The sequence below is a fragment of the Marmota marmota genome, unplaced genomic scaffold, assembly GCF_001458135.2.
Source record: "Marmota marmota marmota unplaced genomic scaffold, marMar, whole genome shotgun sequence".
In the NCBI taxonomy this organism is placed as follows: Eukaryota; Metazoa; Chordata; class Mammalia; order Rodentia; family Sciuridae; genus Marmota; species Marmota marmota.
In genome coordinates, this window is record NW_026000057.1 from 5,564,727 (window position 1) to 5,590,957 (window position 26,231).

Here is a 26,231-nt window from a genome sequence, read left to right on the forward strand (position 1 = left end):
CCCCCACACACACACACACAGGCCCAGGCTGGCTCCTCAAACTTTTCTTCTGCTCCCTCTTTCTTCCTCAGGGAATCTCAGAGGATCTTCTTGCTAAACTTCAACCAGCCTCAGTGGAATCCCATCAGTATGAGGGAGGGACAGGCTAGGTCACCCACACCTCCTGCTCTCCCCATGCCAGGCAGGAGGGAAAATGAGCTGTGTGTTCCATCACATCCATCCCTTGTGTACCAAATGAAATGTGAGTCATTCTTCATTAGGAAAAGGAAAATAATAGAATGCCAAAAATCTACCTCATTAAGAGTTGGGGTCTGACTTTTAGATCAAGGAGTTGAACCACTTTAAAATTCCAGCCCCACAAAAATCAGTCTTAATCCAGGAGGTTTTCCCCTGGTAATAAACCCATCATTCTTTGCTCCCTACATCCATTTTTGACCCTTTTGCTTCATTTGGCATTGACTCTAAGCTTTGGGACCTGTATGTAGGCAATCTACTTGACATTTCTATTTCAAAAGCTTTCATGCTACAGAATGAATCATTCACACTTAACTCCTCAAGATAAGATACCATTTGTTTTGAGTCTTCATTTGGTTGCATGATAGTCTACTAAAAAAAGAAAATCTTTTCTTTTTTCTTAAAAGAGTCAAAAGAGGGAAATTGGAACCTGTTACCAAACAATTTGCTATTTGTGAAATTCCTGCTTTCATTGTCTGTCAAATTATGACCCGGGTAAAAAAGTTCCCATAATCTTATATGATATTTTTAAAATACAATAATTATTTCTCATCTTGAGTTGTTTGAGGGAAAATAATGAAACTATACATCAGAGTTCTATAGAATTTCTTTATTACTTCATTAATCACTCAATGATCAGAGAATGCTATAAGATCAAAGAAAAGTTTCAGTTTTCTCACTATCAGTTTTTAATCTGACTAAAATAAACAAGACAGAGAAAGTACATGATTTGAACCAGAATGGATGAGCTTTCCTTGTTCAACTATGAGCTTGTCTCAGTTTAACCTTTTTCTTAATTTCTCCTCAAATTTCTTTTTTAAATTTATCATTGATTTTACATCCTTAGTCTCTTTTGAAAATGATAAGGCAGAAATTTTAGAAAAATAATGAAGAAATTTAGGAACAAATTTTGACCCCTGTCCAGCTTTATCCGTAAAATAATTTTTTAATGCTAAGGCCATATACCTCTAAAATGAATGAACTTTTCCCAAAAATATATGAATAGCTGACCATTATTGAAAATGAAAAAACTAAAATGGATTTTTTTGAATGCCATAAGTCACAAGGTTCATAGGTTGCTTTGAGTCCAAGAGGAGAGAGAAGAGGGAGCTGGAGTCGGGGAGGGGCTTCAATACTGTTCCTTGTGAAATTAACAGTCACGTTAAAGACGATGACAGAGTCAGACCATAAAAAGGCCTTAGTACAGATCCAACTTGAAGTTAAAAGATGTCTGGGGAAGGAGGCTGTAAAAAGATAAAACTCTTTTAACAACTATTCCAGAGTGAGGGGTAATTAGATACCTGGAAAAGCTGCAAAGTTCACTAATAAGGCAGCTTTGTTTTATATGCCTTCAGCTCCAAAGCTGGTGTCAGTCCTTCAGCTCATCATTTCAAATAATTCTCAAAGGATGATCCCAATTCAAGAAACACAAAGGTGATTTTCTGAAAAGCCTCATTTCTATTTAGATCTAGAGGTTTCTTATTCTCCCAGTGGTTCTGCTTTCTATTGCTGCATAACAAACATGAAAGAACTGGCAGAGCCCCGAGAGAGGCACTCGGAACTGGACAAAGTCAAAGTCTGGCCAGGGTTACTTGGGATCACATTCTCTTTTGCCCATAGTTATTCCTTTTTTTAATTTTAATCCATTGCCAGGATCAGGCAAATGGTTAATTTGCTACCCCATATCTCTTTGATGACAAACTATCCCCAAACTTAGCAGTTCAAAACATTTTATCACATCTCACCATATTATGGGTCAGGAATTTGGGCAAGTCTTCTGCTCCTTGTCACTTCCACTGGGGTTGCTAATGGATTTCAGCTGGCGCTGAGCTTGCCTCCTGGCACCTTGGCAGGGACAGCTGGAAGTCTGAAGTCGGCAGAATTCATCTCCCTCTCTAGAGTCTCAGTGCATCTCAACACTTGGCTCCAGCAGGCTCAGGGCTCCAGTGCGAAAGCTGCCACTCCTTTCCGAGGCTAGGCCTGGAACTGGTAAGGTATCATTCTATCTGCTCAATTAAAGCAGTCGCAGGCCAGCCCTATTTTAGAATTTAACTGAAGCACACCTGTAAACCCAGGGGGCTCAGGAGGCTGATGCAGGAAGATTGAGAATTCAAAACCAGCCTTAGCGACTTATGGAGTCCCTAAGCAAATCAGCAAGACCCTCCCTATCTCTATATAAAAAAAAAAAAAAAAATCCTGGGGATGTGGCTCAGTGGTTAAAGCACCCCTGGGTTCAATCCCTAGTACCAAAAAACAAAACAAAACAAAAACAAAAAACCTCAACTGAAGAAGTGTTAAAGCATTTTCAGCTTGTTTTTAATACAACACACCTGGTTTTTCTTTAAGATCCTTCTTGCTTATGAGATTCCTCAAAAGACAGGAATAAAACCACCATGTGACCCAGGTATACCACTCATTGGTATTTACTCAAAAGAACTAAAATCAGCATATTACAGTGGTACAGGCACATCAATGTTTACAACGGCACAATTCACAATTTCAAATAATTGTTCAGTGGTCTCTAAGATATTCTCAAAGGATGATCCCAATTCAAGAAGCACAAAAGTGATTTTCTGAAAAACCTCCTAGCACCTTGGCAGGGACAGCTAGAAGTCTTTTTTTATGTAGCCAAGTTACAGAACCAGCCCATGTGCATATCAATAGACTAATGGGTAAAGAAATGTGGTCTATGTACACAATGGTGTTTTAACCAGTCATAAAGAAGAATGAAATTATGGCATTTGCTGATAAAAGGATGGAGCTGGAAAACATGATGCTAAATGAAATAAGCCAGACCGAAAAAGTCAAGGGTCAAATGTTTTCTCCCATATGCAGAAGTTAGACCAAAATACAGGGGGAAAGTGGGGTGGGATTCCATGAAAACAGAAGGGAGATCAGCAGAATAGAGTAAGGGGATAGAGGGGAAGGAAAAGGGATAGGAAAAGGAAGGAACGGTGAAATAAAAGTGACCAAATTATGCTATGTACATATATAAATAGACTGTAGTGAATTTCACCTTTATATATATTTATAAAGCACCAATTTAAAAATAAATAAATAAATAAGGAGAAGGAAAACCAGTAGAGGAAAGGGAATGGGGAAAGGAGGAGGGGAGGGGAAGGGGAAGCGCTGGGCACTGAAGTGGAACAAATTATATTCCATGCATGTAGGGTTATTGTCACAATGAATCCTACTATTATGTATAACCACAATATTTTTAAAAACTCATCACATAGTTCAAGGTAAAAAATAATAATAATAATTCTTTCTGCTAGTATTTTGGCTCTAAACTTTGTATGATGATCAAGTTTGTTAGTCACGATGGAAATGCCACTTTTTCTTATAAAAGTGGCAAAATTGAAAACAAACTAATAAAATCCAATGCAAGCAAGCATTCACTCATAGGCACTTGTTAGAAACATTTTGAAAGGTAGTTGAGCTCATTTTTCACACCCTTAATCAAGCAATTTCACTCAAAAAAAAAATTCATACAGGGAAATCACCCAGAGAAAAAATTTATATGTACACACATGTTTATAGGCATGTTATTCACAATCAAGAAATACTAGAGGGGCTGGGGTTGTGGCTCAGTGGTAGAGTGCTTGCCTAGCATGTGTGAGGCACGGTTCGATCCTCAGCACCACATACAAATAAATAAAAAATAAAGATCCATCAACAACAAAAAAAAAAAGAAAAAGAAATACTAGAAGTGATACAAACATATGAGAAAGATTTAAATAAATTTTATCAATAATCTGTTCTGGGTAGACACTAATTTGAGAAGTGTTATGCCTAAAAATATGGGAGGATATTTTCCATGTAAATAAAGCTAAAAATAAAATTGTAGCTCATATTATTATAGTATATTTTCAAACTACGTCTATGAGAATAGCAGTGGGCAAGGAATAAGAGGCAAATAAAAAGATTTTGTTGAAGTGGTATTTTTGAGTTTTAGTTTTATTTTATAATGTTTTAAATTTTTTTTCAATCATAATTTTTTTTAATTGTAATGACTGTCTTAGACCATACCTCAAAGATTTAATAAAGAAGCATCAAATGCCTCTGGCCTTGAAAACATGTTTTTAAAAATCTATTTATTGACATGCACAGTAACAAACATCTTTACATAAACAAAACATATAATTTATCCTTTCATTTTGGCATAGCACGTGACAGGGAACAAGGTGATGTAATGGGAAAAGACTCCCCTGGGAGCCAGCAGACCAGAGCCCTGGCACGGGCTCCCCTTGCTCACTGGGGACCAGGCAGAAGATGTGGCAACATGCCAGCCCTGCTGTTCCCCGTCCTCAGGATCCCATCTCAACACATAGGGAAGAAAGATCAGCACAAAGGTTCCCCCTTGTTTTTTAAGTTATTTTATTCAGAGTTTCTAAAAGTGTTAGCTTTTTATCTATTGCCTAGTTCAGGTCTAACTTGGAAAATAAGAATATGTTTAGAATGTACAGTACTGCTGTTTTTGGACAAAAAAGCAAGAAAAGTGAATGGTAAGGAAGAAAACCATCATAACAACAAAAAGACACTCCATTCAGCTGATATTTTTCAGGCACCTATAGCTCTAGGCTTTGGGACCAAGCTATAGGATGCCTGCCCTCATGGAGTTTAGACTCTAAAGGGGACATTAGCATAGATAAATAACAAAATCAATGGATAAACCATTTGGTTTGTCACGTAATATTGAGTGCTATGGAGAAAAATAAATCAGGGTGAGCAGGACAGGGTAATTCTAGAAGAGGAGCTGGAGGTTTTAAGTACGGTGTCCAGAGAAGGCATCCATAGAAAGATATAATTGAGTTGAAGACCTAAAGGAAGAGTAAAAGCAGCTCCCATACACCTTGAAAGTACTCCCAAAAGATAGGAACTCACTGGGAAGGCTTTGGAACAGAGTGTGCCCTCATCTAACTTAACAGACTCTTCCATTGCTGTGTCCAAGGTGAGCTGTAGCAAGTCAAAGCAGGTGTAGGGAGACTAGTTAGGAAACCATTGCAATAACCCAGGCAAAAAGACAAAAGGTGATGAGACAAAAGATGATGAGAAGTGGGGTCCTTTGGATAGAACTTGAAGGAAGATTTTGCAAGGTTTGCAAAAGTATTTACAGAGGACTGAAGACAAAAGCCAAGGATCTGGGCCTAAGGTGGTGAACACTGCAGAGAGGACAGGTTTGGGGGTAAGGTCTGGCTTGTATGTGTCTGAATGCCCATTAGGTTTCCTGGTGGAACTCTCAAGTTGTAGATTGGATATACAATTCTGGAGTTAGAGGTGGTTCCAGGCTAGAGTTATAAATTTGGGAATTATCAGCATATAAATTGTTTAAATAATACTAAAGCCGTGAGACTGGATGAGACCACCAAGAAACAGAGTGTAGACGGAGAAAAGGTCCAAGGACTAAGCTCTGGGAGAAATCCAATGCTAAGAATTTGGGGACAGGGCAGGCTCCAGCCAAAGAAATAAAAAAGAGTGGCCAGTACAGCAGAAGGAAAAGCAAGAGATTATGGTAGGAGCCAAGTGGAGCCAACTGAAGAAAGTATCTCATGGAGGAGTGATTCTTTCCAAAATGTCATTTTTATGGTATTTAGATCTACACTTGCACATTTTCTGTGAAAACTGAAGATGTGTGTGTGTGTGTGTGTGTGTATACACACACATATGCATACACATATCAACTAAATTAAAGGCTGTTTGTAATCACACCTGGTAAGAAAAGTATATTTGTGTTTGTATATATTACGCCATTAGCTTCCAAATGGAAATCAGTTTGGGAAAACATAAGATTTCATATTTTCCACACCTTTCCCCATCTCCATCATCACAAATGATTGGTTCTACTTGTTCTTATGGTTGTATTCTCCTTATTTCATGAAGATATTTTTCAAGTTTTGTGTGATTACAAGTTGAAAATACGCTAATTCTCCATGATATGAGTTAATAAATAACCAGACTGACTATACATCATTTGGCAAAGTAGACACTAAATATTACTTCTATGTATATAAAAATGCTGAACTTTGCTTAGATTAAGCTGCAGGTCAGCTTTCCATCACTGTTACAAAATACCTGAGATAATCAACTTATAAAGAACAAAGGTTTATTTAGGCTCACAGTTTGAGAGGTTTCCATCCACTATTGATTGGCCCTTTGCTTTGGGGGCTCTTGGTGAGGCTTTGAACCATGGTGGGAGTAAGTGGCAGGGGGAAACCACTCACCTCATGGCAGCCAGGAAGCAAAGAGAAAAGGATTGGCATCCCACAATTCTCTTTAATGGCACCCCACCCCCACAGTGACCTAACATCCTCCCCCTAGGCCCCACCTCTTAAAGGTTCCACTACCTCTCAATAGCACCATAGGCTGGTGACCAAGCCTTTAGCACAGGGACCTTTGTTATTCAAGCCATAACAGTGTATACTATTCTGAGAACTCATGACATATTATAAAATGACAATGGTTTGTGAATATATTCATCATAAGAACATGTTGGCCACATTTACTTACTTAAACAACCTTCCCCAAACCATGGCTGAGAAATCTGGCTTTCTTAGTCTCTGAGGAGATAAGCTGTTTTATTTTAATCACCTAACTTAGCTTAGGGAAGGGGGGGGGAATAGATGTAACTCAGTTGACAGCCTTACAGTACAGACATCCCGTCTCCACTCCCTTTAGTTTTTCCTAGACATGAGGCTGCCAGTTCAATAAGGCAATAAAGTAAAGTAAATACAACTACAAGGCAAAACAAACAGCAAGCATTATCTCGCTGGAAGTAACCATAAATTTTAAAGTGCAATCTTGGCTATATTGTCAAAGGATTTTCTTGGTCTGTTTGCATAGCTGTATTTTATTACATTCTGAACTAATCTGGACTTTTTCTGGAGATTTATATTGTATACCTATCTTATTTACCCTAAAATCCTTGGTACTACATTTCTCCAGCAAATTGAATTGTATCCAAATCTATAGGTTCTAATCTCTAAGCAGTTCTGGTGAAGAGCTAGGCAGCACAATTCCTACCATGTGTTTTTAAAGACATACTGAGACAGTGAACTAAACACAAGTGATGGGGACTTCTCTGGGTGGATTTGGGTAGCACATATTGCCTTGGTTTTATTGCTTAATCTTCTAAGTTGCATGTCCTGCAAACCCACATGCACCTGACTCCAATGCCTTGGTCTGTTTTGCAGCCTCCTTCTGTCACTATCTAATGAAAACTGCAAAAAGAAAATGTTTCCTTTCCATTACAACAGCAGCAAAAATTTCAAGAATGAAGCCGCAAAAATACCATGCCACATCACACGTCTTTTCTTAATAATAAGTCTGAAAGCAGTTAGCATCAGGCCATCATAGCAGGTCAAGGAGCATAGAGTTTCTAAACCAGACTTTCTTTAGACTTAACATTTAAATGTGATTATTATCAGAAAACTATGAAGGTAAAAAAATAAAAAATTTCTTAGTACCAGAGAATTTTTTTGATTGAAATAATTGTTCGGTTACATTTATAGCCCATACTCTGTATGAACCTTTTTTTTCTGTTAGATTGTAAACCCAAAAGAATAGGAACAAAGATATTTTTAATTCACTTTTATGTACTCTAGCATAGAACTATAATGAGAGAGATTCAGTCATTCTTGGACATTTACTAGAAATACTGTTTACTAAGCCTGCCACCTGGTACAGTTATGATAACTGTGATCATATTTTGAGAGAAGAAGAAGAGAGAAAACACACATCTATGGTCACCATTTACTCAGGATATTCAAACCCACACCATGGATAAAGCTTCAAGTTTTCTTTCTTAATATATAAAGAGAAATAAGATATTACTAGAACAAGTACCATTGGCTGTCACTACCCTTTGCTTCATCAGTCCTTCCCTAGTTTAGAACACACAGCATGCCTATCTGTTCCTGCCACACTCAAACTCTCTGGATCTCCCTGGAACTCAGCTGTCCATCTCAGGCTCAGGCCTGGCCGGCAATTGGTTTCCCAACGGGTGGAACTGTTAATGGCCCTACTGGTTTTTCACATCAAGCCTCAGAAAAGTGCTAAAAAGACAATGGTTGGACACTGGCCAAAAGGAGGAGATTTCCAGCATTTAAGATTTATATTTAACTGAAAAAAAGTTTAAAGATCATAGTAAGTTGATTTTAGCACCCCTTCTTTCTTCCTTCCTTCTTTCATCCTCTTTTTCCCCTTTCCAGGTACAGAGCAGTTGCCTCCTGGAGTCGTGTTCAAGGAATTGGGATTCCCTTGATTACTGCCATTGAAATTGTCTCCATCTGGATCCTTTCCTTTATCCTGGCCATCCCCGAAGCCATAGGCTTTGTCATGGTGCCCTTTGAATACCGGGGTGAACAGCACAAAACCTGTATGCTCAATGCCACATCAAAGTTCATGGAGGTACTGATGGTTTTTACAATTGACTGAATTTGCTGAGTTTTAAAATTTACCAAAGCTTAAAAGGAGGTAACTGGGGACTGGGCGCTTTAAACTTCGCCCTCTTAAAACTTGTGGACATCGCCACAATGCAGGTGTGCCTTACTCTGTCAGTTCAGTCACACATCTTTCTGTCACAGGAAAAGAGATGCAAAACTAGAGTGTAGCTTCTTGAACAGAACAACTGTTTTGCTTCTCTCCCTTTCTCCCTCCTTCCCCACCACCTCATCTCGCATTGTAGTACCACCGCCAACACAATTCTATACCAAGTAACTGGGAATTCCAAAGCCCATTTACCAAGAAAGAGGGACCAGGTTACTTTTTTTTTGAAGAGTGGCTTTCTAACTCAAAGTAGGGAGTAATGCTTGCATATATTCATATTAATGTGAATTCTGTGTGATACACAAATATTATAAAACTGCAGAACTTTGTTTAATTTTTTTTTTAGTTGTAGATGAACACAATATCTTTATTTTTATTTATTTATTTTTATGTGGTGCTGAGGATCAAACCCAGGGTCTCACGCATGCAAGGCAAGCATTCTACCACTGGGCTATATCCCCAATCCAAACTACAGAACTTTTTTTGTTTAATAAACTCAGTTTTTCTTCAAGACACCTGGCCACAGTAATATTTCTCTGAAAACCTTAAGCACATGACTATGTAATTTAAAATGCATTTTTCCTTTGCAAAACTAGTTACATGTGGACTAAGGAGAACCAAAAGGATAACTATTTCTCTTAAATCAGCATAATGTAGTGCTTTGATGTAAGCTCCACGTAGCTCAGATTGCACATTTAATCGTTTACAGACATTTCAAGGTATGCTTTCCTAAGCTGGAAAATTCACAAAATCTGAAGTTTTTCAGTTGATCAGTTATCTTGTTTGGAAATTCTTCTTTTGATATTAAAAGTGCTCAGGAAAACTGCCAAACTGGCAATCTTAAAATTCAAGTCTTTTGTTTATCCGCCGACCCTTTTTTTAAAACTCAGGTCAGTTTTCACAATGAAAATCAAGACATAGGAAGTTATCAGAATTTGGCAGTGCTTACAAGGGATCTAGATATTCCAGACAAAAGCAAGAGAGGAAATAGGCTCAGTATAAGAAGGTGCTAACTAATCCCTAGAGCTGGACAAAAGGAGGTGTTACTTCATAAAGACTGGAGTCTCCTTATATAAGCCATCATGCAAAGAGAAGCCACCGTGCAGGCAGGGGTGGCCTCGAGGGGTTGCGGTGAAAGGGTATGAGTTGAGCTGATGGTATCCTGGAGTTCATTCAAGTCTTGGGTCTTGTTCTTTTTTCCTAATTTTATTTCCCCTCTTTTCCTCACTCTTTCCTCCTCAGTTTTGCTGTATCCTAGACTGATCTGAGGCCCTCTCCAATCCCTTGCTTATGACATCATTTTAAAAGAAATGGACTGTACCATGGAGGGAGGAAGGGGAGCCAACCCTCTCAGAGCTCAGCTTCCAGACCCTTTGCAACTGCAGACCTTGGGTCATTCCCAGCCAGCCAGCAATGCGCCAGGAAGAAGGGGCTACTAACAAAGGGGTGGGGCTCAAAGGAGTGTTGCACTTCAAAACAAAAAGAGAGTCCTTCTGATTTTTTTTTTAAGTTTAGGACTAAATCCTTCTGTAATGTGATATGTATATATATATATATGAAGATCTTCATATAAGCAGATTTGGGTAAATTAACTCCTTTGGGAATTTGTACTTGACCAGGGGTCTGGGCTTGGATGGAAAAGAAATTGTGCTTGTTTTCACTAACTTCTAACTGAAAGTTACCATTTGCTTCAATTACAAATGTGGGCAACAAACTGCAATGGTATTTCAGAGTGCCATGACTTTTTCACTGATGGAAATAGCAGACAATGTCACACAGTATCACACCTGTATCCTCTTAAAATATTGTTTATGCTCAATACTGCTTCAGCATTCCGATAGTTATTAGAGTCGCCAGTAGGTATGTTATTTAATTTGTTGATAAAAAATGTATGTTGTATCAGAACTTTATTTTTAATGCGTTTATAGACATCTTGCCATATAACTGGCAATATACGATATTGTATTCGTATATATTTTACTTTAAACATATGAATGTTGTTCTCAGCTAAGCACTGTGGCACACACCTATAATTCCGGTGACTTGGTTGGTCAAAGCAGGAAGAATCCAAGTCTGAGATCAGCCTGGGCAACTTAGAAAGACCCTATCTCAAAAGTAAAATATAAAACAGGCTGGGGATATAGCTCAGTGGTAAAGTGCTTGCCTAGCATGTGTGAAGCACTGGGTTTGATTCTCAGCACTGCATATAAATAAATAATTTTTGTAAATAAACATCTATTGACAATTAAAATATATATATATTTTTTAAATAGTCTGGGGATGTAGCTCAGTGGTAGAACACCCCTGGGTTCAATCCCCCCATACCAGAGAAAGAGAGAGAATATTGTTCTACAAAGGGACTACAGTGCTCATCAGACTTTCAAAGGAGTCTGTGGCATAGAAATAGTTAAGAACCCCTGCCTGAACTTTTTGTCTTCAGGAACCATTTTTAGATTATTTTAATAGACATACTGTAAATGTAACCCACTGGGCCCCTTTCTATATTCAGAAACCATCCAGTGGTTCACAGAGCAGCATGATTATTTTTTACTGTGGGAACTGAAATATTACAGGAGGCTGCATTTATCCTTAGTAAATAAACAATCTGAAGCAACATTGTAAGGAAGGAAAAAGCGTTTCTTTCCAAGTTTGTGATGAATTTAGAATAAAAATGTGGATATCACTTTCCAACTTTCCTTTTTATGAAGTACTAAGTTTGCTCCTTTAAAAAGACATAAAGCTGAATACTCTATGGGTTCACAGATCCTTGCCCACAGGGAGCGCTTGCTAAGTAGGCCTTGGGCTAAGCTATGCTGCCTCAATAGTTTCCAGGTGGCCAGTATTAAAAGAGGGAGTGAGAGGGTGGTTATTGATGGCTCAAACCATCTGGCGTTGGGGTCACATAGCTGGCATACCAAGCAAAGGGTTAACTCCCATTACCCAAAGCTCCACAGATAAGCCACGCAGAACCTTCCCTGCTTCCAAACAAGAAACACGCATTAAGTGCACTTTAACCACAAGAATTAAAAGTCAACCAGGCACTAGCAAAATTTGAGGCTTATCAATAAATAAAGATAAACATGTCTTGAACCATGTTTTATATACCTTGGAAGGGAATTCTTTTTATGGATCAGGGTTCTTTCATTGTGTCACTGAAACTTACAAAAAAGATCCCTGTCAGGATAGTTTTTTTTAATACGTAGTTTCTTTGTGTGCTAGAGTCAAGACAGGATAATTTTTGGAGTTTCAAAGTTAATTGAGTTTTGAACACCACAGCCAAGCCCTTTACTACAGGTGGGATCATGAATATACAAATACATCTCCAAGGGCAGATTCTGAAGCTACAGAGGTCCTGCCCTGTTAACCTAATCACTATGTCCCTCCTTTTCTCTCCCTTCTCTTCACTACACAGTTCTACCAAGATGTGAAGGACTGGTGGCTCTTCGGGTTCTATTTCTGCATGCCCTTGGTGTGCACTGCAATCTTCTATACCCTCATGACCTGTGAGATGTTAAACAGAAGGAATGGCAGCTTGAGAATCGCCCTCAGTGAACATCTTAAACAGGTAAATCCACTGAGATCTCAGAAAGCTGGGCAAGACAGTGTTGTCCTTCAAATCAGCAGACCTACACTTCGTAACAGCATTTCAGTTGATGTCACATTGACTATACAACAATGGTTCTGTAAGATTCTAGTGGTACTGAAAAATTCTGATTGCCCAGTATCTTCACTGTACCTTGTCTATGCTTAGCTATGTTTAGATGCACAAACACTGTTGTGTTACAATCGCCCACAGCACTCAGTACAATAACATGCTGTTCAGGTGTGGCCTAGGAGCAACAGGCTGAACCATATAGCTCAGGTGTTCAGAGGGCTGTACCATCTAGGTTTGTGTAGGTACACAGTGACAAAATTTCCTAACTATTCTTTTCCTAGGGTATATCACTGTCCTTAAGTGATGCATAGCCACACAGTATATAGCAGATTTAGACTGATTTCCTAAAAATAAAAAATACTGTCTTGTAACTATTTTCTTTATAGTTCTAGAATTAGGGATTTCTCTTGTGACAGGGGAGCCTGCCTGTGAAACAGATGGCTCCAGAGGCTGGGCCCGAAGAAAAACTATTCATTTATAATGCCAAAAGAGTATTGAGCAAGCGTATATGCGTGTCTATACACCAAATTGGGCTTGAAACTATGCCAGGGCAGAAAGGAGTGTGTGACTTTCTCCCCTTGCAGGATTTACAGTCTAGTTGTACAAATAAAACACAAACATGAAACAATCAGAAACAGGATGATAAAACAGAGTCAATGTAGCCTGTACACTAGCTGTGGTAATCAGCTTTTCATCACGGTGACCAAAATGTGCCACAAAAATAACTTAGAGGAGGGAAAGTTTATTTGGTCTCATGGTTCCAGATGTTTAGTCTATGGTGTGCTGAGTCCATTACTCTGAACCAAGGTGAGGCAGAGCATCATGGTGGAAGGGTGTGGAGGAAGAGCCTTGTTCCACTCATGATGTGAAGAAAGCAGAGAAAGGGTAAGGAGGGGTCATGAGGCACACCCCCAGTGAGCCACCTCCTCCAGCCACACCCTACCTGCCTACACTTACCACCTGGTTAGTCCATTCCCACTAAGATGGACTGATTAGGTTACAACTTTCACAATCCAAACACTTCATTTCCAGATATTTCTGCATTAACAGGAATTTCTGGGTCCAAACCACATATCCAAACCACAACACTAGGAAATAAGAGGGGATTGACATAGAATCATAGAGAAAGTGTTCATGAATGAACAAGAGTGAGCCTGGCCTTGGAGAATAAACGGGATTTGATAGGGAAGCAGAGGACAGAGGACATTTCAGTTAGGAAAAAACAAGAGTTCTTCTAGAACGTGAATGGGCAGAATGCATTTGGAGAGTAGGAAAAAAGAAACAAATTTCATTAAAGCAACATCTAAAGTAAGACTCATGAAAGGAAATAGCATTGAATTCATAAAACAAATTCTCTAAATTTTGGAGGTCCCAAATTTCTAGAAGAAATTCAAATATGCCAATTGGGAGTTAATGTTGGTACCTCCTGAGTAGCAAATAGATAGATAACTTTGGGCTTTAGAAGACAAAACATGATTCTAATAACCTTCATCTAATAACCTTAACCACTCTAAGGTTCTATTTTCTCATAAGATATATAAAATAATACATTATGATAATAACCTAAGACATATAAGTTGCCTAATAATAAGGCATATAAGTCGCCTAGTTCCTAGTAGGTACTCAGCACATGTTAATTTATATTAATTCAAAAAGTAAAACCAGGACTGCAGGTCAGTTTTCAGTCACAATAGACACATATGTAAGAACATCCAACCACACCAAAACAATGTGAGTTATTGATGGAGTCTCCAAATCTCTCCCACATAATTATCATACACAAACATCTTTCCTCATCAGCAGCACTTTTTCAACTACTGTGATTTTCCTGAGCTTCAATTCCTCATCTATAAATTAAGCATAATGACATATAAATAAATGTTATTATGAGGATCAAAGGACTTGATGGGCATGCATGTACTTTGTAAAATCTAATGTGTCAAACAAATGGTAGCTATTACCTTTTATTGACGTTTGGCAGTATGATCACATTAAGAAAATTTAGTATGACTTTGTCCAAGCATAAATGTTTCAAATTCTGCAGATGTGAATATATTAAGCAACTATTAAGTCTCATCCCTTCAAGGGAAGCAGTTAATTAGAATGGATTTATGAAAAACAGTGTTTTTAAATGATAGTTTTTGCATTAACATCATTATTGTCTATTTCAGCTTTGAGTTGTACTTACTTCAGAAATAAATAATAATAATATGTCGTTCACAGTTACATAGCATTTTGATTCCTCCAAGCACAGATAGGTAGGATACATATTAACCTTGTTAAATTGATAGTTAAGAGATCTGCTCACCCAAACGGAGATTAGAACCCAAGATCTGGTACTCACTCAAAGCTGGAACAGGTTTTCATAGCAATAAAGCAAGGTTGGCTACAAGTCCTTCAGGTGAACTATGGGAAAGCTAGCCTGGAGTAGGAAGCCTTGCCAGTCTTTGACTAATAGTCTAAGGCTCTTCCTTGTTTCTTGCTTGGTTGTCCCAAATTTTCTCTTCATTATAAATATGTAATCAGTTAGGGGTTGTGTTTGGATGCTGGTAACAGAATACCCAAAATAAGAGTGAGCTGATCAAGTCAAGGTTTATCTTTCTCCCACTGCAAAAAGTGCAGATGCCAGTGGTTCAGGGGTCAAGGAGCTCAGAGGCCAGGTGCCTGCTGTTTTGCCAATCTCTCCTTCAGCCTTGGAAGACGGCGTGGCCACTCTACTTTTATGTCTGATGTCGGGGCAGCAAGAAGGGGAAGGACACACAATGCATGCGCATGTGTGTCCCAGAGAAGGCTCCCCCTACTTTTAAGTAGCTTTTCCAGGAACCCACACATATTGTCTACTTAAGCTAATTGGTCATAATTGTGTTATGTGGCCAAGTAGTTGAGGAGGCAAGACTCCCTTGCTGCCATAACAAAATCAAGGATTTATATCACAGGAAGGAAGATAGGAGCATGGATGGTAAGGGAATATCAAACTGTCAATATTACCTTTTAATATCCTGTTTGATGGCACACTCAGGAAAGGTGACATTCCCCCAATACCTTCCCTTTCCATTTTTCTAGATGCCCCATCTTTCTGTGTACACAAAATGACCCTTTAAAAAGCCCCCCCATTTCTGGAGATTGGAATGCTTTATTTGTTGCCTCGATCATGCCCCCTGATGCCATATCCCAGCTAGTCAAATAACTATGAAACATTAAAGAGTTCTCAGTCCTTTGGACTACAAGGACGATTTGTGACAACTGCCACAGATCTTTTCAAATGGCTCAACTGATGGTGTGTGTTTACTGACGCTTTCCCAGACTTAATGTTATAAGCTTTGTGTTGAAGCAGTATTCATTCCCCAACTCCTGTTTTCAGTCAGTTTTATTTTGACATTAATTGAAGCCAGTTACAGACAAGCTGCATTTTATGTCCCTGGTTAGACTTCTAAATGCATGCAGTATAATACTCAAGCATAATGTGCCCAAATGAATGGCTGCAGATCATTCCTAACCTATGTTTTTTCTGAGCCTGAGCAGACTCCAAAGGCATGTAAACCTGCAATAGAAATGAGTCGGGGGTCAGTGTGTTCCAGTTTTTATAATTATGACTGCTGATAACACTTTGCCTTCATCCTTCTGTTTGCAATATATCTTTGGAAACTACATGCTGTTAATAAAAGAACTTAAAAAAATCAATGCTAGCTTTCTTCAAGATGAGGAAAAGAAGAAAACTTGTTGCTGTTGCTTTTTCTGCTATTTTCCTACCATATTTTGTTTCCCAAGTGTCTTTGTAGATTTGCCCATTCATTTCCATGCCATGCTCTGTCACCTTGCCTGCCATGCCATCAATGCTCGTCAGTTACCTGATATTGAGCTAATAGCTCACCTTTCCCCATGCACTCACCCCCATCCACCTAAGCACCTGCGTACACACTGATGTGCTCACCTGCTGAGTCAGCCACAGTGTTGGCTCACCTCTGTCTTGTAACCTCTGACCTGGCTCAAATGACAAAGCCACCCTCCTTCCTGGCAACTGCCCCAAAACATCCTTGGCAACACCTTGATGTTGCATTCCAAATCTTAAGAGACCAAGGTCCTGCGAGGGTCTGTTCTCTCAGCTCTTCTCTGTGCTGTTCCACCCCTGAAGTCTTTTCCTTCCTTGTGTAGTTCTTTCATCTAGAATAAAGATGCAAATGTAACGTATTTTATTTTCTTACTTTCCTTTAGCGTCGAGAAGTGGCGAAAACTGTTTTCTGCTTGGTTGTAATTTTTGCTCTTTGCTGGTTCCCTCTTCATTTAAGCCGTATTTTGAAGAAAACTGTGTATGATGAGATGGACAAGAACCGATGTGAATTACTTAGGTACGATTCCATGTACCCATTCCACGTACCCATTTAGAAATTGGAGTTTCTCTGCTTTGCACATTTATAAAATTTTTACATCCTCTTTACATTCTGATTAGCCCTAAAAATTAAAACTGCAAACTGAATTATTATTTTTTTAGCTGACATAGCCCATAACTGATCCCAAAATTTGTGCAAGCCATGTCTGTAATCTTGCCACACCCCTCCTGAGGCTGTGCATAAGGGTTTGAGCCAACCAAGGGGATGATCTATCTGCAAATGTCCTGCAGATCTGAAACTGCCACTTAAACTAAGCACTTTTAAAAAATTCTAATTGCCCAGAGGACATGCTTCAAGGCAAGAAAAAAAATGCTTATCCTAGGATAAATTCTACTTAGCAGATTTTGAAACAATATGTTCTAATTATTCTACACTATTTTCTTTTGCTCTAGCTTCTTGCTGCTCATGGATTACATCGGTATTAACTTGGCAACCATGAACTCATGTATAAACCCAATAGCTCTATATTTTGTGAGCAAGAAATTTAAAAATTGTTTCCAGGTAAGACTGTTTTGCAAGAACTTCTTAAAGACAACTGAATGAGTGTATTAAGTAACTAACAGACACAGCCAATTCCAATTTTCATACTACTTTGATCAGCTACACTCCTTTTCAGTAGGGAAGTGAAAAATCACTTTTTATTACCTAGAAAGAGGGTCAGATTGTGGGCATAACAGAAAAGCACTATCTATTCTGACAACAACATAATCAGAAGTTAAAACTAAAAGGACTAACATAATTACATGTCAGTTTAGTACCATATTTTAAAAAGAAATACTCAAACCAGGCACAGGGCACACACCTGTAATCCCAGCGACTCTGGAGGCTGAGGCAAAAGGATTGCAAGTTCAAAGCCAGCCTCAGAAAATTAGTGAGGCTCTAAGCAACGTAGCGAGACTCAAAGTAAAAAATAAAAAGGGCTGGGGATGAGGCTCTGTTTTTAAGCACCCCTGGGTTCAATTCTCAGTACCAAAAAAAGAAAAAGAAAGATGAGGAGGAAGAGGAGGAGGAGAAATAAATGCTCAAATATGAACACATAGAATATACAAAATCAGTTCATTTTTTTTACTTTAGACTTTAATCAAACTCTTGACAAAATATAAGCTCTGCTATTAAGAAAGCTTTCACTAAATGCTATTTAACAGTGAATATAGTAATGACTTTTTAAAGTACAGTAAATGTTTATTGCTCTGGAAACCTGTACTACTATAACTTCATTTAAAATCAGTTTCCTTCTGTTTTTCAAACTTCCTTCTAGCTAAGCCAGAAGCTCCAAGCATGTTTTATTGATGTGTCACTTTTTCAGATTCTAAAATGATTTTAGTACAGTTCTAGTCCTGATGGGATTTTCTTATCTTTGACCAGGATTTTTAACTTTAGCTACTGTGCATATTAGGCAGAGTAGCATGAAGCTCAAGGTACAATTAATTATCTAATCTGAGTTCAGTTGGTGCCCCTACTGCTTCCTCAATTTTCCTGTCTGTAAAGTTGGATGATCACAGTATCCATCTCATAAGTAAGGTTTAATGAGTTAATATATGTAAACCTCTTGAAACAAAAATGCTCAGTATGAGATGACTATTAGAGTTGAGAGAGGAAGCACAGAAACTTCCCCCATAGAACTTGCAATCTAAAAGGAGACAGACATATTAACCAAAGAATCATACAAATGGGTGAAACTTGGTATGGAAGTTGTAGCTGCCATATTTTTTTGAGGTCCCCTTGAAAATGCTTACAAGATACAAAATGCTCTGCCTAAAATGGATTAACTAACTCACAGGTCATAACTAATACATTTTATAAGCTGAAGTTTATATCACGTGCTAATTAATTTACATATTAATTAGAGGGGAAGAGAAAATTCAATTTTTTTCAGAAATTCAACACACTTTTTTAATGGATCTTCCTAAAAAGGCAGCATACCTAAGGGAAAGATTTCAATCTAGAGTCCTGAGTTATAATTCAATTTCTTCTTCTTCTTCTTATCCTCTCTGGCCTCACTGTTCTTATTCATAAAATGGGGGAAGTAACACCTACCACCTAGGGCTGTAGTGAAGATCACATGGGGTACCCGATGTTGAGGGCCACTTGGGGTGCACCTGAAGCCCATTTCTAACCTTCTCATCCATGCCTTACTCCCTGGCCTCTGCCTGGAGATGCTCCCTTTGGCCAACACTGCCTTCCCTTCCTCTTGCACCTGTGAGTAGAATTGAAACAAGTGGACGGAGACCCTCAGGGTTATACAAAATTTCATACAAGAGGAAGTGAGGGGAAAGGGGAAAATAATACAAGGGGGAGAAATGAATGACAGTAGAGGGGGTAGAGAGAGAAGAGGGGAGGGGAGGGGAGGGGAGGGGGGATAGTAGAGGATAGGAAAGGCAGCAGAATACAACAGACACTAGTATGGCAATATGTAAATCAATGGATGTGTAACTGATGTGATTCTGCAATCTGTATACGGGGTAAAAATGGGAGTTCATAACCCACTTGAATCAAAGTGTGAAATATGATATATCAAGAACTATGTAATGTTTTGAACAACCAACAATAAAAAAATTTTTAAAAAAATCCAAAAAACAAAAAAAAAAAAAGAAAGAAACAAGCAGCAAGAGATCCCTTTCTCTCCCGGGGGACAGTTTAACTTCTGCCTCAAGATGACAGGCCTCATACTCAGACCACTGTCCATGCTCCCTGTCCTCCAACATGCACACACATGGACCCCACGTGTTGGTGGACCCCAAAGCCTCTGTGTTAGGCTGGTAACGGGTGGGTGGGTTCGTGTTATTCACAGTCTGTTCCTTCTCCCAGTCATGCCTCTGTTGCTGCTGTCACCAGTCCAAAAGCCTGATGACCTCAGTCCCCATGAACGGAACAAGCATCCAGTGGAAGAACCATGACCAGAACAACCACAACACAGAGAGGAGCAGCCACAAGGACAGCATTAACTAACCATCTGCAAGACATTAATTGATTCTCCTTGAAATCCTATTGGAGAAAAAAGTTCACGCAGTAACTGTGTCTCCAGGAGTCTCTTCTCTGATCCTTCTTCCTCCACTCAGGCCCTCCTCTGGATAAAAGTGCTCTCCATATGTTTTCCAAAGCAGTGGAAGGTGGATTCATTTATATCCACCAAGCCCATAAATCTCACTTCTTTAATTTATCTAATGTACATATTCCATACATTATTTCGACACTAAAAAGTGATGGGAATTGGAGGAAAATGGAGACTATTACGTGAACCTGAAGGATATTTGCTACTTTGCATGAAATTAGGGATTTTCAAGTACATAACTAGATTTTCTATTTTTTTAAGTGATTTTTTTTCTTCCAAATAGCATGGGTTTAAGTCACCTTTTTTAAAAAATGTCATTCAGTGCCAGTATTTCTTAACTGTGTGGTAGCCTAGAAATGATTGAGCCTATTAACATACATTTTGTTAAAATAAAAAAAAAGAAAAGGAAAGAAAGAAAAGAAAAGAGCAATATTCAGGTGAGCGATTACATTAATGTTTCTCACTGTTTTATTTTTTTAAAACATGAGTTCTAAAGCTGCAACAAATACAGGCATACAAACCATAGACTGGTAACCACATATAGTAGTCTAACAGCTGCTATTCAAAGAATGTTTAAGAGCTTGTATTTTCTTTTTTAATAGTGTTTTATTACAGAAGACCTTGAACATATTTTTATGTTAATTTCAAAAATAATGCTGGGATCCAATAGTTCTGTTTTTCACAAACCCAAATGTCCTTTTAGTGTAAGTTTTTTAAAATGTTAAAATCATGTTCCAAAATTTAAATGACTCATTAAACTAAGCCTGAGACTTTCAGTGCAATGTTTAGATGTCTAAAGCATAGCTAGGAGAAAAAGATTGAATATTTTTAGAAGATTTGGAAATTTTCTTTGAGGTTTTGGTAACAGTAACATACATGGGTGTGTATCTATATCTGTATCCATGTATATAGACACACATATCGCCTTATATTCTCTTAATTTCTCCTAAAATGTTAGCTGGCCATAAGACTTTTTTTGGTTATTCTTTTCTCCAGTTAGGAAAAATAATTTCCAAGTGTCCAGGCAAGTGTACCATGTCAGTGAAATATAGTGACTGCTACCATGGACTTTTGATTCTTCTTTGGGTGACCAGAAGGAACCTAAATCCCCACCTCATCCCTACTCCCTAGTGGTCACCATTTCAAAGGGCCCACAATGACTTTTTCTGGGCATTTTCCCAAATGTTTACAGACTGTGAGTACAGCAAAAAAGAAAAAAAGAAAAAAAAAAACTTTTACTATGTGTGTATATGTACATATATATATATAAACAATTGTAAGTTTCTTTTAGTTGATTTTTGTGATTGTCTCTATAGAGTGTGTGTGCGTGTGTATGTGTATGAGTGTGAGATGTGCATGAGTGTGGTGGTACATATGGATTTAATCTAATCTAATCATCATGCCCCATGGCTGTGTCAAAGCACATACTCTAATGGAATCTAGGTGATAGTTCATCATGACAACCCTCCTTCATCAGTTGCCATATATAAGTACCTCCTGTGTTCACAAATCTTGTGACCATATTACCATTGCAAATGGAATAGGGGAGGCAGCATGAGAGGGAATGAGCCATAGGTTAAAAATATAGGGTTTTAGTTGGTTGGTTTGTCAAAGAAGTATTTGGGGTGACGTTGTTTCATGAGCTAAAGCAAAAGTCATTACACTTTAAAGTTTTAGATTGTTCTAATTCTCAACTCAATGTGGTGATGAGTTTGAAAAACATCAAACTTCATCAGATAGATTTCTGGTGACAAATTAGCTAAGCTAATTTTTGGATCATATTTTAGCACAATTATAAGTAAAATATGTCAGGTTCCAATTTCTGGAATTGCAGGGCTAAGAAATACTCCTCCATTATGTGTTAGTGGTCTAATTCCATTATCCTGCTGGTACATAATATGCAGTGATAAAAGCCTTTAATATAAATCATAGGCTTTGTTTTGTTTAGACAATTGTCCTTTTTTTAGATGCTTTGTTATATATAAAATTCATTTTATAAATTCAGAAAGTTATAGATTTCTGAATAACTACACAGGCTTCAATGTACATTTTGTTTATTGTCTGGTAAATAACTGTGGTTTACTAGTAGAACATTTCCAATTTTTACCTTTACCACATCTTTCCAACAAGTAAACTTTGTAGAAATGAGCCAGAAGCTAGGGCCCTAAGTTGGCAGTGACCCATAAGTATAAAATAAAAGTTTACAGAAGTTTTTCAGTGTCTCTTCATTTGACATTGTTCTTCATAGAGAATGTTTGATACATAATACCTGTTGCAAGCCTCTCCTTAATAATAACCAGGCAAGCTATTTTACTTTCAAACATAACTTCCTGTTTTCTCAATCTACTTTGTTATACTGAACATTCAACTCTCCTATTCATTCCTTTATTCATCTTTCCAGTGAACTTTACTGAGCATCTGCTATGCGACATGCATTCTTCTAGATCTTAGGGATATAACGGTGAACTAAACAGGCCAAGTCCCTGATCTCATGCAGCTTATATTCCAGAGGAAGGAGCTGGACAATAAAAATTACAGTCAATAAATAATGTTATGAGGAGGATACCTGGAGGAAGACACTCGCATAACCAACTGCTTATTTGACATCTCTCATGAGATGGCAAATAGACCATATTTACAAATGGAGCTTTTGTTATGTTTCAACATAATATTCCTCTGTTCAGTTACATACAGCTCCATCCTTTGAATTATTCAAGACAAAAACTTCAAGTGGCACATGCTTGTAATCCCAGCCACTCAAGAGGCTGAGGCAGGAGGATTGCAAGTTCAAAACCAGCCTCAGCAACTTAGTGAGGCTCTAAGCAACTCAGTGAGACCCTGTCTCTAATGAAATATAAAAAAGGGCTGGGGATGTAACTCAGTGGTTAAGCACCCCTGGGTTCAATCCCTGGTATCAAAAAAAAAAAAAGACAAAAACTTTGAGGTCATTTATCATCCCTTTCTCTCACACCTTACACCCAACATCTCAAAAAATCCTGAGATCCACATCTTCAGAATATTCCCAGGACTGTTCCACTTCTCTATATTTCTGTCTCCTAGATCTGCACATCATCTTCTTTTGCCAGAATAAATGCAGTAGTTTCCTGTCACACCTCCTCGCTTCCAGTCTTGTCAATGGCCAATCTCCAATCTCCAATTAGCCTTTCTGTCTCCCTCTCTCCCTCTTTCTTTCCATCTCTCCCTTTCTCCCTTCTCTTCCTCTCCCCTAAGTGATTAAGGTTAAACTACCCTAAATATCATCCCACTGTGGCATGGCTGGACATTCTGGAAGTTTGAACCTGGGAGCTGCTGACCCCTGATTGAGGCATTTATAATCTAGATTTTAAAAAAAGAGCACGTAAATCTCCAGGTCCAGTTTTCCTTGATGCATTCCCATGGCTTGAGTAAGCAAACCAATACATTGACCTTTCTTCCTTTGCTAGTTAAATTTGGTTTTCTGTTACTTTCAAGAGACACATTCTAATACCATCTCACCTAAATTATCTCAATTCATCTTTTTTAATGTTGTGTTTTTTGGAGGGAGCAGTTTTAAATTGATGGAGAAACTGATCCAAACTGCAGAGAGTTTCCATTGTCCTCCTTCCTCCCCTCTCCACTCATAATTCCCCCTGTTATTTTTATTTGTTTTACCTTTTTATGCAGTGCAGGAGCGAACCCAGTGCCTCACGCATGCTAGGCCAGAGCTCTGCCACTGAGCTACAGTCCCAGCACTCTCCCTCTGTCATTTACATCTTCTATTAGTGTGGTGTGTTTATTACAGTGGATGAATCAATATTGATGTGATACTATTACTAAAGTCCATAGTTTATAGTCGGCTTCACCTTTTGTGCTCTGCATTCTGTGGGTTTTGACAGTGTATAATGACAGGTGTCTGCCATTATGGTTTTGTTTGGGAGGGTTCCACTGATCCAAACATTCCCTCTACTTTCTCTACCCCTCTTGATTGAAATGTTCACTTAACACAGACAGAGTGAATACCCACCATTTTACATTTTGTTAATTGCCAGGAACATGAAATAAGATGTACAAATAAATGCAATGAAGTGCTCACTGGTGACTCAGGAGACGTCAGCAAGGCAGATGGTAAAGGCACAGAGAAAAGAACGGCAAGAATTCTGGTGAACATCAGTGAACAAAGTGTGAGGCCTTATTATCTACAACTCTTGTTTTGTATAAATATTATATCGCTGCTAGGGGAATGGCATAATAATAAACAACATGGTATTTTGTCTACATTGTGAGGTTTATTTAAGTCAGTAAATGTTATTTTCCATTCAAAAATAAACCTACCCAGTGGCTGCGGGTGTAGCTTTATGGCCGAGCACTTGCCTAGCACATGAGATCCTAGATTCAATTCCCAGCACCATAAATAAATAAATAACCAAAACTTGCCCATAAATTTAAAATTATTAGTAGAATGAAATAAGTTGGAGATTAAATTCAGGAAATAGGCAAAAAAAAGTGTGTAAATTTGACTAATCTATTGCTTCTATGATTTTAACAGTATTGCTAGTTAAATTAGTATAACTAGCATGATAACCACATATATATGGAGTGAATGACAGCCCCTCTTCCCAAACCCCTGTAGGCCTGTGATTGAGTCTGCTGTTCCCTTTTGTTTGTGAAATAATCTAGCACACTGCTGTCTTTATTGATTTTTACTCCATACTTCCAACAAGCAAAGTTAAATGGGAGCACAAATCTACTATATACAGTTGGTCGTTTCTAAAACTCCAGTAGGGTCTTCATGCTGAAAACTCCCAGTGGCTTTAAAAATAATCCTCCATTTGTAAACCTTCTGTCACACTTTCCTCTAAGTAGAACGAAGACAGCCCAGTGTCTATATTTGGTCACCACTGGTACTCTTTGACTTTTGTGTGTGTGTGTTTCTGAAACTGAAAGGAGTGAGGCTTCAGTTCCTGGAATCAAGAAATAATGGAGAATTGAAGATAACTGCAAAGCTGATCTCCCCAGCAAGCTTTCTGTTTTTTTCAGTTCTGATTTGGTGAAGCCAGAACTCCTAATACCTCTGGTTTCCTCAGCTTTTAGCATCAATCGTATTCAGTAGAATCTGTCAACTGCGTCTTCCTGGGAGGTAATAAATTAGGAACAGCAATGCCAACTCCAAATATAAACAGAAGAGTCATGGAATCTTCCTAGGGGAATATAGAGAATTCCACAAATTTTTCCTTTTTGCCTCTAAACCACAGTCCTCTTATCTAATTGATCTACATGGAACTGATCATTGTTTATTTGAATTTGATTCTGGGGAGGGAACTACAATGGTATATTTGGTGTTGTGTAATGACATTTGTCCCAGATGGCAGTCATAGCTTCCCCGAGTGGAGTCACATTGTCAGCCACGTCACAGGCACCTCAAGGGCACAGTCCTGACTCATTCCATTTACACACATTTTTTCCAGAATACAGCCATTTCTCCATGAACTATAACTATTTCTCTCCAAGTACGACTATTAGGATTAACTTCGGTAAAGTTCTTAGGCTTTTATAATACCCTAAAATGGCAAAACCTACTAAATGTGAGCAGGGGAAGGGAATGTGTTCTCTTTTAGGCTTTGGAGGCAGATACGTGTACCTAATGAAAAACTGATCTTCTAGGGCCATTTTTTTCTCTGTTATGAAAACTAGTGGAGGTAGGTCCATGTTGAAGTATGGAATTCCGCTGACCAACTCAGGCCTAGCAGAGTCAGCCTCTGGAGCTGGTGAGGGTAGAAGTGAGGGTCTTCCTACCCCTTCCTTTATTTACCTTTGAAGAAAGTGTCCATATATCCTGCTACTCCTTATTTCTGTTCCATTTTGACATTTTTAGCTTGGCTAATTCCTCAGTTTTTATTTTCTTTAAAAATAATCCTCCTCACATTATAAAAAGAATATATAAAATATATGTATAATATATTTAAAGCTCTTATAGAATAATAATGAATGGATGATCCATGAGTGTAAGAGGGGAAAAATCCTAAATTTAGGAATATATGGTCAACCTTTTGTATGCAAAGAGGAAGGGTTCCAGGATCCTCTCAAACACCAAATCCACAGGTACTCAATCTCTTATCTAAAATGTCATAGTATGTTATCTACACACCTCCCTTTATACTTTAATCATCTCCAGATTACTTCTAATACCTAATACGATGTAATTGCTATATAAATACATAGTCACTGTGCTGTATTATTTAGGAATAATAAGAAAAAAGTCTATAGATGTTCAGCATAAATATAAATTTTTTCAAATATTTTCAATCCATGGTTAGTTGAATCTGAGGAACGTGTGGATGTAGAGGGCCTACCAGATGACAGATTGATGGATGGATAGATA

At 38.3% G+C, this 26,231-nt stretch overlaps 1 protein-coding gene across 1 annotated transcript in view; it reads left to right on the plus strand.

The window, feature by feature from the left end:
- The window catches only part of Ednra (endothelin receptor type A), a 57,841-nt gene extending 35,755 nt beyond the window's left edge, over positions 1-22,086 (plus strand). Inside the window, exons 4-8 of the mRNA XM_015484454.2 lie at positions 8,442-8,640; positions 12,191-12,343; positions 16,646-16,779; positions 17,214-17,322; positions 19,630-22,086. Of these exons, the coding sequence (XP_015339940.1) occupies positions 8,442-8,640; positions 12,191-12,343; positions 16,646-16,779; positions 17,214-17,322; positions 19,630-19,770 (736 nt within the window). The 3' untranslated portion in view covers positions 19,771-22,086. The remainder of the gene's footprint in view (positions 1-8,441; positions 8,641-12,190; positions 12,344-16,645; positions 16,780-17,213; positions 17,323-19,629) is intronic.
- Positions 22,087-26,231: the final 4,145 nt, after the last annotated feature.